We start from the raw sequence: 14,267 nt of genomic DNA, 5'->3' as shown, positions 1-14,267 counted from the left end.
CTCGGTGATCTGGCCGGAGAGGGGGGAGGTGGTGGCGGCAAATGAGGCCATGGCAGGAAGCTGCGGTGGAGAGGAGGGAAAAAAAGCTAGATGGGAAGAGTTAGGCTCTGTATACCATGTGGAGGAACGTTGTATCCATCCTGGGCGACGGTTGCGTGTTTATATAGCCAGGTCGCGACCTCCTGATATAGCGTACGAAGTTGATTCAGATTACAATTTGAAGAAGAAGGGATAAAGAAGGTTACAAAGATAAACGCATATGAGCTAAATCATAATCTATCTTCGGTTGGAAACCTCCTGGCAATGGTTATCTGAACCTGTCACGTACGGCACTTGGCGTGACCAATATTTCGTTCAACACAAGGGCCATGGTCTCGGCGTGCAAGGCATCAGCCAAATCATTCACTGACCCTGCAGCCATAAACTGGATGTCCGAATCTGAGTCCTGGCATATCACACCCCAGCCACCATGTCTAGATTCATCATGAAATGCACCATCCACATAAATCTTCATTAATGGATATGCTACCTAGTTTCTCCTTAACATTCTCATTCTTCATACAACCCATTTGCACCACATGCATTCATACTAATCAATGATTTGGCTACAAACTGGCATCAACTGACTCACTACCACCACCACTACAAATGTACAACCAAATATCATCTCAAGCCACAGTTTCCACACATGGTAAGGCACAAATGCATTCTTATTGCCAACTACAACGGTAACCTAGCACTCTAGCAGCAACACGTCAGGGCTTGTCCAGGAGCTCACGCACCGTCTGTGCAAGCCCGGGCTCGCTCCTGATGCCCTCTGCCCATCTCGCACTGATCCGCACGTTTTCAAGGTTCTGCTTCAGTGTCCTCTCGAATTCGGGCTTTGTGCAGGTTGCAAAGAAGTTGGAGATCTCTGCCGCCTTCTCGTTGGAGGTGAACTGACAAGAAACAAGGAAGTTCACATTAGCTATGACCTCATGGAAATAATACCTGCAAAAGTGGGGAATATGGATCATGGAAATAGGGCAATAGAACTGTGATTAAATGTACCAATGGAACTATGTTTTTAACAAAATTCGCCACCGAGATCCCGGGAAATGTCTTTGAGATGAGCTCCCAGTTTTCCTGCAGACAGATAGAACGGGACAAATGTTAGCACCATGTTTTCAAATGTTTCAGTCTGCTAACACTAATATGAACCATCAGTCATCTCCTAAGGTGTCAGATGAAGAAACCACAAAAAATAGATGGTTGGGTGCTGCTGCCTCAAATTCACTCTACTTAAAATACATTCACAAGGGAAATCCATATAAAGAGATCAGGATCCCGAAACAAATTCACAAATATTGTTCAGCTGTTTGCAAATATGCCACTTGACTTGAATTCTTGTTGACAAAAACAGAAGAACTCTGGGTCCTCTTTGTAATGCAGAAATCTCAATGAAGTTGGTAGAAAAAGAAACATCTCATGATTGGATATTCCTATTTGTTTAGAATACCTACAAGAATCTGATGTTCCAGACAGGACCCAGAAATAACGACTTTTACGCATCAACAACATGTCAACACACAGAGATAAAAGGGTCCTCATTGTTAAAAGAGATCGTACCTTCAACCAGTTCCACGAAATTTCACGTGCCTCTGGTTGAATACCTCTAAGGAGAATATATGCATCTTGATTGCGAACCTGACAAGCAAGAGAGGCATGAGACCTGAGTACAGCTTGCAACTTGACACACACAAGGTAGCTCACAGAGACCTTCGACTATAATTGTGGAAGAAAGTAATGATATTTGCATTTACCTCATTAGAGAAAATTAAATTCAGTGATTCAAGGACGATACCCTTATCCCGGCAAGAAGATAATATGCCTTGAAACAATAAGAAAATGCTTTTAGAACAACCAAAAACATGGGCAAGCTTTGTTAGTTTAACATGGTCAAAAGGCTACACACCTAAGACTTGTAATCTTTCCTCTCCTTCAGCTGACTCCTTGTAGATTTTTCGGAGAGCATCATAACCGGATCTGTTTGAACTACTAACATTCTGCATCACAGCGAGGTATGCGGCCTGCAGAACAGCGCAAGTCACAAATGGAAGAAGTAATCATAGGAGTACAACGTGAAGTGATAGCAAAAGGTAGGACCTTTCTAGTATCCGGAGGAAGAAGAGAAGTGCTGCGATCACGTGTGAAGATGTTAAAGCGCCTAACTCCTTCATTAATGGTCTTACCATGTCCAAGTTGGACAAGTGCAGTCAACAGCAGTGGTCTAAGCATTACATCCAGGTGGCTCTCACCCTTCTTGGGGTCCCAGCCTAACTTTCTGAAAGATAAGTGTCACATAGTTAAAAAGAAGAAACATAGGAACCTGTAGGAAATATACAGTAATAAGTAATAACATGAAAGAATCATGCGTATGTCATGCATCGGCCACAAAAGAAGGAATGTTCAAGCAACATGAGAAGTTAGGAAGAAGATTAACGATATATTATGTTTCCTTTTCCTTTTTGTGAAACAAAAGAGATGATATATTGTGAGTGTAACACATTAAGAAACTCATAGCAGTTATGGTGGGGCATACTCTGCAGGTGACAAAAGAATCTTGATCAAAAGTTGCTTGATGTCACCAGCCAAGGCAGGAGTAGCATCAGCAGATATTTTAGCAATACTTGTGGTTACCTGCCAATCCAAAGTAAAAGATATAGGTGATTTATCTTCATGAACAATTGAACATGATAGAATCAACTGGACCTACAGGATTTACGTACAGTATTTATGTGTGAAAGAACACTATAATCAGCTTCTCCACGATAACCGTAGAGTAAATGTAGCAACGACGCAAATGTTTGCTGGCGGGCAATAGAAAGTGCATATAAGTCCTCCACAATGCCTGCAATGCTAATGTTATAATACCTGCCACCAAAATATTACAAGCAGATTCAACGGTCACATGTTGCATTTACCAATTTTATCCATTAGTGAGAGCTTCTTGGTCTCCAACGCATTTTGAAGTGCAGCTGCAAGCTCATCGTCATATTTTACTCTGTAAAATCCAGTTCCATTTACATTCAACTTAGTAAAAAAGTTTCCGCCCTTCTTTCGGTCACCGCATTGTGAACCAATGACCAGCTTATCACGTTTAAGTTTCAACAATAACTTTTTCTGTGTATCATATGCACCACAGCCTGAAGTTATAGGGACAATCCACGTGCCAGAGCCAGAGGACCCATCTAACAAAAACTGGGCCTGCAACAAACAGAAATCATCAAGTTCGTGGAGAAAAATATTATACACGGAGATCTATCAGTCAACGAGATCAAGTTTTAACAATTTCATTTATTAGATTTTTCACTTTAACTAATATAAAATAAGACACACTTTTGTGAGAACCCTCTCTTTGCTTTGGTCTAGTGGTCTAGTGGCTAACTCGTAGAGGGAAGTGGGCACATCAATACATGAAATAATTGTAAATAATTAACATATTTAAGGAAAGCAAGTCAGTCTGACCTAATACCATAATTTATCATTGCACATCAAATTATACATCGAGACTCACATTTGACAGGACAAATGTAATGATTATTTCTTGAATTGTTTGTCTGGATTTATTAAAAATAAACACATATACCAAATTATCACTATTAAACATACAAGTACATTGCTACAGAAAAACCATACTTCATGATTAAAATTTGATAATTAATTTATGCCTATTGCCTTATAATACTAACTTTATATGTAAGTCTGAATCTGACACTTCCATTTCAGGCTGTCATAAAATTCATTGCTCCCAAATATAAATTATTTGAACATTCAAATTAACGATACATAACTGAAACTGCAGAAAACCGCGGTCTAGATCTTTTGGCAACCATCTGATTTAAATCAATAATCATGCAGGATGTGTATCCCTGGGCTGAGATGGGAACATGGGAAGTAATGTGCATTTAAACATGTCTCTCGTGATTTGTAGGGAAACGTCTGTGCCTATCTACCTTACCAAATTACTTGTAAGTTTCCTTATTAGCCTTATCTGCACTAGGGCCCAAAATATCCTTCAAATTTTCATCAACCAACGACTCAGATTTAAACCACCTCTTAACCCTAATGTGGTAAGATAGAGCACCCTAAAAGTGCTCCAACTTCAGAACAAGATCTAATTCAGTTCTTCTATGAGATTCATGTAAGTTGTTCTTGATACCGCTCAGGCATACGCCAGAATATATGATCAGATACTAGGGCTGCTGTGTAAATACGTGAATGCATCAAGTGACAGATCAATGGCCATAGGGGCAGTACAATATTTCCAGTTTTTGACATCATTGAGTACAGTATTCTCAGAGGACCAGTTATAACAGTCAGTTATACGTTCACAAAATGGTATGGAACAAATGCATACTTGGTTAGTCGTGTGATGATGAATGCATGATAGATACGAAGGATGGTATGTAAGATAACCTATTGCCTGCTCACCCGCAAAAAAAAACTATTACCTGCTCAATCTCTATGTCATTCCCTTTAATTTTCGCATTAATAACAGGATAACCTTTTTGCTTCGTCCATGTAGTCATCAAATCCTTGACAGGTTCACCAGTTTCCTTTTCAAGAACAGCCCACAGGTCCTCGGTTTTAGCATTTGAGTATGCATATTTCTTCATATACGAAGCCATCGCTTTCTGAAAGAACACAGTTTCGTATCTATAGCATATGAGAATACACTAGGAGAACGACATGGAGTTAAAGAGTAGCAGGGGGAAATTACACAGAAAGGAGAGTGCAGCAATTCGTTTACTAAATAATGTAATTAATTAAAAATTTGACTTTTAACGTATTAAGCTAGTGTGCAGTTTGATAGATTCATTATATGATCAAGAAAAGAGTCAACGATCGCTAAATTTTACTCCTTTTTTTTTGTGAACAAGTAATGTTATCCTGTGAGCATGACAGATGCTACAACAGTACATAAGATCACCATCACACCTATATCGACAAATCTGTCTCGATATGCTAATTTATCAAACCATCCACCTCCAATCATGTGATCGGTGAAGTACAAATGGTCACATATGATGCTTGTATGCATTAAACAAGGGCAGGATAATCGATGAAGAAATGGTCATTTTGCTCCTAGAATATGTCTTCAAAGAACAGAAATCTCTCCTTAAAACACCGCTGACAAAAGCATGTTTACCAACTAGTATGATTTAAGAGCATACAAATATTTTATGCAATGGACAAGCATGGAGTCATGTAGTGTTTCCGCTAGATGGAATAGTGGGGAAATGACATCAAAGTATCACTGTTTCCTTAAAGAACAAAATAAACTGGCTGAAAGTGATCTTGTATACTTTTAAGCTACGTGATGAGAAAAAGAATGCCAAGTCTAGGTAAGAAGAGTGAGTCGGTAACAAGTTTCTAGAGTTCAGGTAGAGGCAGTATTAGACCTGAAAACGCTCTGCGCCAAGGTAACTTTGTAGCATGCGAATAACAGAAGCACCCTTGTCATAGCTAATAGCATCAAAAATCTGATCAACTTCACTGGCATGGTGTATTTCAACCTGAGCATCCAGGAAAACAGATAGTGGAAAGTAAAAAATGAATCACAAGTCATTAGAGAAGTGAAAATGTTAATGCCACGAAATGAATCTATGTTGATGCATTGACTGAAGTTGCTCCCCACAGGAAGATGCCACTTGTCAGAGTAGAGATACTTAAGCATCAATTTTAATATTCCATAGGAATTTTATGAGTCAATCATGAATCAGCCAATAATGTGTTGGTAATAGCATATTACGCAGTACGCACTGTTGTTACTTAAACTTGCCATTGTCAAAATTTACAATTAAAATAGATTCTTGCACTTCTATGATAGTAGAGTGCATGACATGACAACTATGGTTTTGGAGAATGTAGTCCACGACATATCCAACCACCGGAGCAGGCTATGGCACAGTAATAAACAATGAGATTACCTCAATAGGATAAGACGCCTCGAGTGAATCCAGCCTGAGAGCAGTGGTTGTCCTATCAAGAAACTGTGTCCAGATCTTCCATTGTGGAAAGAAAGAATCTACAGCTAGATGGCTCATCTGTGAAAACAGAAAGCCTATTCATTCAGTATACATTGGTAACCTGATATTTCATTCTTTTAACTTTTGAGTGGCCGAATTGATTTACCCATGTGGCAAATCCCTCGTTTAACCACAAGTGAGTCCACCATTCCATGGTTACAAGATTGCCAAACCTGTAAGTTGTTCTTGATACTGTTCACCATACCCCAGAATATATGATCAGATACTAGGGCTGCTGTGTAAATACGTGAATGCATCAAGTGACAGATCAATGGCCGTAGGGGCAGTAAAATATTTCCAGTTTTTGACATCATTGAGTACAGTATTCTCAGAGGACCAGTTATAACAGTCAGTTATACATTCACAAAATGGTATGGAACAAAAATCGAGGTTTGGTCAAGCTTTTGCCACAACCAGTTAGCAGATGATTTTCTTAAAGAAGAAACTCTAAATGGCATGCCACGACTAGAACTTAACTAAATAGCAAGGACATATTAACCAAACAAATGCATACTTGGTTAGTCGTGTGATGATGAATGCATGATAGATACGAAGGATGGTATGTAAGATAACCTATTACCTGCTCACCTGCAAAAAAAAATATTACCTGCTCAATCTCTATGTCATTCCCTTTAATTTTTGCATTAATAACAGGATAACCTTTTTGCTTCGTCCATGTAGTCATCAAATCCTTGACAGGTTCACCAGTTTCCTTTTCAAGAACAGCCCAAAGGTCCTCGGTTTTAGCATTTGAGTATGCATATTTCTTCATATATGAAGCCATTGCTTTCTGAAAGAACACAGTTTCATATTTATAGCATATGAGAATACACTAGGAGAACGACGTGGAGTTAAAGAGTAGCAGGGGGAAATTATACAGAAAGGAGAGTGCAGCAATTCGTTTCACTAAATAATGTAATTAATTAAAAATTGACTTTTAACATAATAAGCTAGTGTGCAGTTTGATAGATTCATTATATGATCAAGAAAAGAGTCAACGATCGCTAAATTTTACTCCTTTTTTTGTGAACAAGTAATGTTATCCTGTGAGCATGACACATGCTACAACAATATATAAGATGACCATCACACCTATATCGACAAATCTGTCTCTACATGCTAATTTATCAAACCATCCCCCTTAAATCATGTGATCGGTGAAGTACAAATGGTCACATGATGCTTGTATGCATTAAACAAGGGCAGGATAGTCTATGAAGAAATGGTCATTTTGCTCCTAGAATATGTCTTCAGAGAACAATCTCTCCCTAAAACACTGCTGACCAAAAGCATGTTTACCAACTAGTATGATTCAAGAGCATACAGACATTTTATGCAATGGACAAGCCATGGAGTCGTCTAGTGTTTCCACTAGATGGAATAGCGGGGAAATGACATCAAAGTATCACTGTTTCCATAAAGAAGAAAATAAACTGGCTGAAAGTGATCTTGTATACTTTTAAGCTACATGACGAGAAAAAGAATGCGAAATCTAGGCAAGAAGAGTGAGTCGGTGACGAGTTTCTAGAGTTCAGGTAGAGGCAGTACTAGACCTGAAAACGCTCTGCGCCAAGATAACTTTGTAGCATGCGAATAACAGAAGCACCCTTGTCATAGCTAATAGCATCAAAAATCTGATCAACTTCACTGGCATGGTGTATTTCAACCTGAGCATCCAGGAAAAAGGATAGTGGAAAGTATAAAATGAATCACAAGTTAGAATTAGAGAAGTGAAAATGTTAATGCCATGAACTGAATCTCTGTTGATGCATTGACTGAAGTTGCTCCCCAAAGTAAGATGCCACTTGTCAGAGTAGAGATACTTAAGCATCAATTTTAATATTCCATAGAAATTTTATGAGTCAATCATGAATCGGCCAATAATGTGTTGGTAATAGCATATTGCGCACTATGCACTATCGTTACTTGAACATACCGTTGTCAAAATTTACAATTTAAAATAGATTCTTGAACTTCTATGATAGTAGAGTGAATGACATTGACAACTATGGTTTTGGAGAATGTAGTCCACAACATATCCAACCACCGGAGCAGGCTATGGCACAGTAATAAACAATGAGATTACCTCAATAGGATGAGACGCCTCGAGTGAATCCAGCCTGAGAGCAGTGGTTGTGCGATCAAGAAACTGTGCCCAGATATTCCATTGTGGAAAAAAAGAATCTACTGCTAGATGGCTCATCTGGGAAAACAAAAAGCCTATTCATTCAGTATACATTGGTAACCTGATATCTCATTCTTTTAACTTTTGAGTGATCGAATTGATTTACCCATGTAGCAAATCCCTCATTTAACCACAAGTGAGTCCACCATTCCATGGTTACAAGATTGCCAAACCATTGATGAGCCAATTCGTGTGCCACAGTAATTGCAATCTAAACAAAATACATGCTGTGGTTAATATAAAAAGGGTTTACACATATAAAAGGTTTAATTACGAAAAAATGTTAGGAATTATTAGCGAATTATTGATGATCATGATATAGTGTAGCTTTTTTACTAAACCGATTTATGTATAGTAACATCACACAGTTAGTTAAGAGGTGAACTGTAAACGATGAAAAGATAAGTGAGCTATGATACATACATTCTGTTTGCTGGATGCTGATGAAGACTTGTCATCGAAAAGCAAAGCTACTTCCCGGTAAGTGACCAATCCGTAGTTCTCCATGGCTCCAGGAGCAAAATCAGGGATAGCAACCATATCCAACTTGGGGAGTGGATAAGGAGTGGCAAAGTAACTGAACAATTGAGGAAAAGAGTTTTTTTGTTAATGTTACTGTTTCAGCAACAACCACGGCTTGACACAGTATTTCATTAACATCAATCATGCATATCCGTTAGAAACCAAAGTGTGGAAGCACGGCTAGATTGTGATCTTACTCTTTATAGAGATTCAACGACTTCACTCCAACATCTAGTGCAAACTTCCCTTGGTTACTCTTACCAATTTGAGTGTACACACGAACTTTCGTGCCTGAATAAAATTAAACAAACAAATAAAATAAAGGGAAAGAGAAAGGTCTCATGCACACTCTTTGAATGGATGATTTCAGAAACAGAGATGATACCTTTTGTTGTCATACCCTCTACATATTCAAACAAACCGACAACTATGGCCACTAAATAAGTTGACATAGGTGGCGATTCCTGGTAACGCACAGTTTTGAGAGGACCAGCAAATGTCGCGTTAGCTACTGGCATGTTGGACAGTGCTACCAGCTCAGATGGAACTTCAAGTGTTAGCTTGAACTTAGCCTGGAAAATCGAGACGGCAAAACAAGATATGTTATGAAATATATCTAACCTCACTGATGCTCTATGTGCACGTATTTGAGGAACATAAAGTCATCCTTCCAGCTATCAAATATAATCACCTTGAATGCGGGCTCATCCCAGCAGGGGAAGCACCGCCGCGCATACACGGACTCAAATTGCGTCACCGCCATGTTTCTCGCTTTCCCCTTATACTGGTACTTACTGCAATCAAATGAAATCAGAAAAGCATAAATAGCAGGAAAGGCATTCATACCAAAGTGCTCGATCAAACTCTTATTTCAGAAATAGATCATAACACTATAATGCCTTCACAGTGAACTTCCAAACCACAGTTCAACTTTTCCCCTTTTGTAATTTTCTACTTAAAATTTAGAACAAATCACATGTGTTGAGGTTCGCTGATCATGATGTAGGGTGGTAGAGTCCAGAAAGAAGTCGTCGCATACCTCCTGTAGAATCCTCTCATCTCGTCGTTGAGAATGCCGTTGAAGTCCATCTTGAGCAGGCCCTCGCCGAGGGGAAGCTGCTTGGCGAACCCGAGCACCAACACGCCGTCATCCTTGAAGAACACCACCTCCGTGGGCGCCAAAGCCTGCGAGAGCCGTACCGGCGAAGGATGATTAGAAGAGGGCGAGGAGGTCTCAAGGAATTTCATTTTTCTTACCTGGAAGCGGATGGAGGCGCGGTTGACGGAGAGGTCGAGCGCGTTGAGCACGAGGAAGCGGGTGGGCGCGGAGACGGCGACGGAGATGGCCACCGAGCCGGAGAAGGTGCAGGCGACGAGGTCGGGGCGGAGGAAGAGCTCGTAGCGGCGCGGCGCGGCGAAGCTCGGCAGCCGCGCCTTGCCCCGGAACTGCTCCGCCGAGCCGGCCGCCGCAGGCGCGCCGGGAGATGCTTTGAGATTCGCGCCCTGCGTGCGTGTACATCCGGCCCGTTGTTGTTTAGCGCGAGGGAAGAGAAAAGACGAGAGAAGCAAAGGAAGCAAAAAAACAAAAACAAGCTTTTACATTTTTTTTCTTATTACAAACTTACGCATTTTAAGGCACTTATCGAAAATGGATTATCTCCATTTTTAGTACCACTAAAATAGCGCACTCACTTTATACATCCAAATTTTGCTCACAAAAGCTTTATACATCCAAATGTGATTTTAAAACAAACTATTAATCATGAATTTTTGTTAGTATTGTATTAATATATTGTATCCAAATCATATCTATATCTATACCAATATAAAAGAACAGCAATAGCCAGCAAACATTCACTGGGAGGGGGTGACATTTGTAAACCGCGTGACAATTTTTTAGAACAATATGACAGTTTCCTTAAGAAATGCATTTTCTTCTTAAAAAACTGTCACCATTTTATCTCGCGTCGCAATTAAAATTGTGAAAAAATACGGTCGTTTGCCGTCACCTCCAGAGAACATTGGCCAGTTAGTGTTTTCGATATAAAAGCACCCGAAGGGCAGATACAATTAATCTCGACCATCAAAGAATTGTCTCAATGATAACACTTAACATGTTTAGCAAGCAGTTAATATCATACTACAATGTGTCAACGTTTATGCTAATCACATTATTAAGGTATAATTGATATCCTATCCAATATAAGCGTGCAATTAAAATGTAATTGAATATTCTACCTAAATATAAATGTGTAATTGATATGCAGTTGATATCCTACCTATTATAAACATGTAATTAATTTCTATTAATGTGAAATCATTTACTAGTTTATTTTAAATATGCATATTTTGTTTCACAATATGTAGCCGTTTTCATACATACATCTAATATAATTAATCAAAATGTCTATGAGTAAGTATCACGTGCCCTTAAAGCTTCAACTGTAACCCATTCCGTTTGACAATGACTAGATAGATATAGTCAGATTGTCAGATGAATTCGGCAATTGCCGTTTCAGGCCCAGGCGGAGGCAACGGGATAGAGATAGACTCCGGTTGGAGTTACCTATTCGGCTACCGCCCACGTGAATTCTCCTCTTACCAGTTTCAACTAGTTTTCTCACCAACAAAAATCAGTTTCAACTAGCTCTTAAAAAAGAAATATTGTATCACTCGCACCAACACCATCATGCAACGCATGCAGCACAGGGGCGCATGACTAATGGATAGTAAATTTGTAATCTCATGGGCAGGGGATCAATACCGCACCTCGCCATGGGATGCCATCTTATTGCTGCCGCCGGCCGCTGCTGCGACGACAAGGAAGAACGCCAACACCACGGCCATCACGGCGCCGGCGTCGGCGCGGGATGAGGACATGGCAACGGACGACACGCGCCTCTGTGCACGTGTGTTGCCGACGGCAATTGTGCCTGGGTCGGGAGATTTCCTGCCGGCCTATCACTACTGGCCAAGCGAGCAAAGGAGTGACCGAGTGAGCGGGGTGTGGGGAGGAGCACTGGTGGCTGCCACTATATAGGGCCAGTTCTTTTGGGCGATTCTTCCAGAATCGCCCCCCTCCCTAGCTTTTTTTAGAATCGTCACTTCATATATTTTTTATAATCCTATTTAGTTAAGGTTTAATTATTTAGGATTGTAAAAAATATATAGAGTGGTGATTCTGAGAGAAGCTGGAGAAGGGGACGATTCTGGGAGAATCGCTGAAAAGAACTGGCCCTATTATGGAGCGGAGGCAGCGAGGGCGGGTTGACTCAGCCATCTTTGGTAACCCAATAAATAGTACTAAATTCACGACCCGGAAGCAAATAAGTATCAATCAATATCTTATATACTTGGTAAGTACTATATACGAATGTATATAGACATATGTTAAACTGTAGATTCACTCATTTTGCTTCGTATGTAGTCTATAGTAAAATCTTTAAAAAGTCTTATATTTAGAAACGGAGGAAGTATCAATCAACATCTTGAAATATTTGGTAACCCAAAAAATCTCTTATATTTGGTAACCCAATATTAATTGGGCACATACCTATCTTATCAATTTAAAAAATGCTACCACAGACACTTGCAAAAAAGGTCTTGTATTAAGGGACAAAGAGAGCTAGAAAATATGTACTTTATAACCAAACATAATCTTTTTTTGTGTATTTTTTTTTGCATCAAGAGTTGTCCCGTATACTCCTCTTATTGTGTTGAAAAGTATATGGCCCCCATGGCAACGCCTATGTACACGATCATTTATATATTTTTGAATGAAATGCGTACACAATCATTATCTTCAGTTTCCGGGCGACTTTTAACTCCTATTTGGGCCGGCCCGTGAGATAGCTTTATGGGCGATAGCCAAAGATTGGGTACAACACGAACCCACTTCAATTTTGTTCCTGTGTTTTAGAAAACCGCAATTTTTTCAAAATAATGTTCACATTTTAAAAAATGTTCCATTTTCATTTTCTGTTTACAAAATCAAAAAAGATGTTCTTGTTTTCAAAATTTGTTTGCAAATTGAAAAACATTTTTGGAATTTAAAAAATTGTTTCCTCTTTGGAAGAGCTCATAATCTTTTTAAATATTTTGGTCTTTTTTGTTTCTCAAAAAAAGTTCGCATTTTTAAAAAGTAAATTCACAATTCCAAAAGTAGTTCTCGTTTCCAATTTGGTCTTCCCTTTTTTGAAAATTATTTCAGATTCCCAAAATGTTTTATTTAAAAACACATATTAGAACAACAACAACAACAACAACAACAACAACAACAACAACAACAACAACAACAACAACAACAACAACAAAGCCTTTAGTTCCAAACAAGTTCGGGTAGGCTAGAGGTGAAACCCATAAGATCTTGCAACCAACTCATGGCTCTGGCACATGGATAGCTATAGCGACCCGACCTCAGACGATCCAGTCTCTGTGCTTAAGTGTCATCCCTGGATCAGTATGCTGACACACACATTACTCGAGAATTTATAACAGAGGTAAATCACATGTATAAAGTAACGTAAATACTATTATCTCAATCCAAATGGCGGAAGTAACAATAAGGTTGTGGATTCCCATCAACACCAATGGCAAAGTTGAGGGTAGAAATCATAACCCTAACGTATCACTTACTCATCGTAATAAGTCCTGCAACATGAGACGTTGCAGCCACAAAGGGTCAGTATATTGAATGCACTGGCAAATTCACACTGTAGAGCAATGCTGAATAATGACTATCACTATATGCATATTTGGCTGGTGGAAAAGCTCTATGGTTATGATGTTTTTACGAAAAGCCAAATTTTTTCCTCTACAAAGGAATATATTTTATTTAACTACAAAGTTTGTTGATAAAATATTGAGAAGGTTCCTCCAACTCAATCCCAAATTAAAAGTTAACAACCCAACAAAATTAATTATATAGAGTGATGAGATCAACATGATAATCCAAGAACCAGATACTCAAGATGTCTATAACCAGGGACACGGCTAATCATGATTAGTTTATACACTCTGCGGAGGTTTGCGTACTTTTCCCCACAAGACTCGATCTCCTCCGTTGGATTTCTCGCACTACATGGTGTTTGAGAAACGGATGACCGAGACACAGTCTTTCAGAAGCATTAATTCTCTACTCCGGATAGACTATACCACCTACAACCCACTACCTGCTAGTCTACCTCTTCAAGAGCTTCACGCAACTTACTCAACTATGCTAGAGCCCATAATAGCTTGTGGCTGCATACGGAAGTTTCTAGCATGAATAATCTTATGATCCCTTTGAGTCTGGGTGGCATTTCATAGGGTGATCACACGGGTCCTCCGGGATCCCCTTGGGCAAGCACTAGGTTCTCCAGGTGCCCGGGCAAACCACTGGCTACTCCAGGGTGCCCCAACCAATCCATCCAGATGTGTATTAAAGTAGCCACCTTAAGTTAACTATTAATGATAACTCTCACATCTGCCATGAATACACTCAACCAATC

At 39.5% G+C, this 14,267-nt stretch overlaps 1 protein-coding gene across 1 annotated transcript; it reads right to left on the bottom strand.

Moving 5' to 3' along the window:
• Positions 1–478: 478 nt before the first annotated feature.
• On the bottom strand, positions 479–10,026 carry LOC125509133 (aminopeptidase M1-C-like). Its single transcript, XM_048674023.1, has 22 exons — positions 9,818–10,026; positions 9,470–9,572; positions 9,164–9,350; positions 8,976–9,069; positions 8,680–8,833; positions 8,363–8,467; positions 8,158–8,274; positions 7,625–7,738; positions 6,660–6,861; positions 6,178–6,263; positions 5,973–6,089; positions 5,445–5,558; positions 4,494–4,676; positions 2,964–3,246; positions 2,769–2,890; positions 2,582–2,679; positions 2,146–2,323; positions 1,955–2,069; positions 1,803–1,870; positions 1,609–1,686; positions 1,051–1,125; positions 479–938 (listed from the first exon to the last, which is right to left on the bottom strand). Exons 1-22 carry the CDS (start codon positions 10,024–10,026, stop codon positions 756–758), a joined length of 2,985 nt encoding a protein of 994 aa, XP_048529980.1. The 3' UTR covers positions 479–755.
• Positions 10,027–14,267: the final 4,241 nt, after the last annotated feature.

This window comes from Triticum urartu, chromosome 5, assembly GCF_003073215.2.
Source record: "Triticum urartu cultivar G1812 chromosome 5, Tu2.1, whole genome shotgun sequence".
Lineage (NCBI taxonomy): Eukaryota > Viridiplantae > Streptophyta > Magnoliopsida > Poales > Poaceae > Triticum > Triticum urartu.
This window is presented reverse-complemented; position numbering and strand designations above follow the sequence as displayed.

Excerpts from the sequence above, each read along its gene's own strand:
- LOC125509133 (XM_048674023.1), bottom strand. The coding sequence starts at position 10,026 with ATGAAATTCCTTGAGACCTCCTCGCCCTCTTCTAATCATCCTTCGCCG. Across the intron at positions 6,862-7,624 it reads TTGGCGCAGAGCGTTTTCAG|AAAGCAATGGCTTCATATAT; the intron begins GTCTAGTACTGC and ends GTGTTCTTTCAG. Across the intron at positions 1,126-1,608 it reads TTTCGTGGAACTGGTTGAAG|GAAAACTGGGAGCTCATCTC; the intron begins GTACGATCTCTT and ends ATCTGTCTGCAG.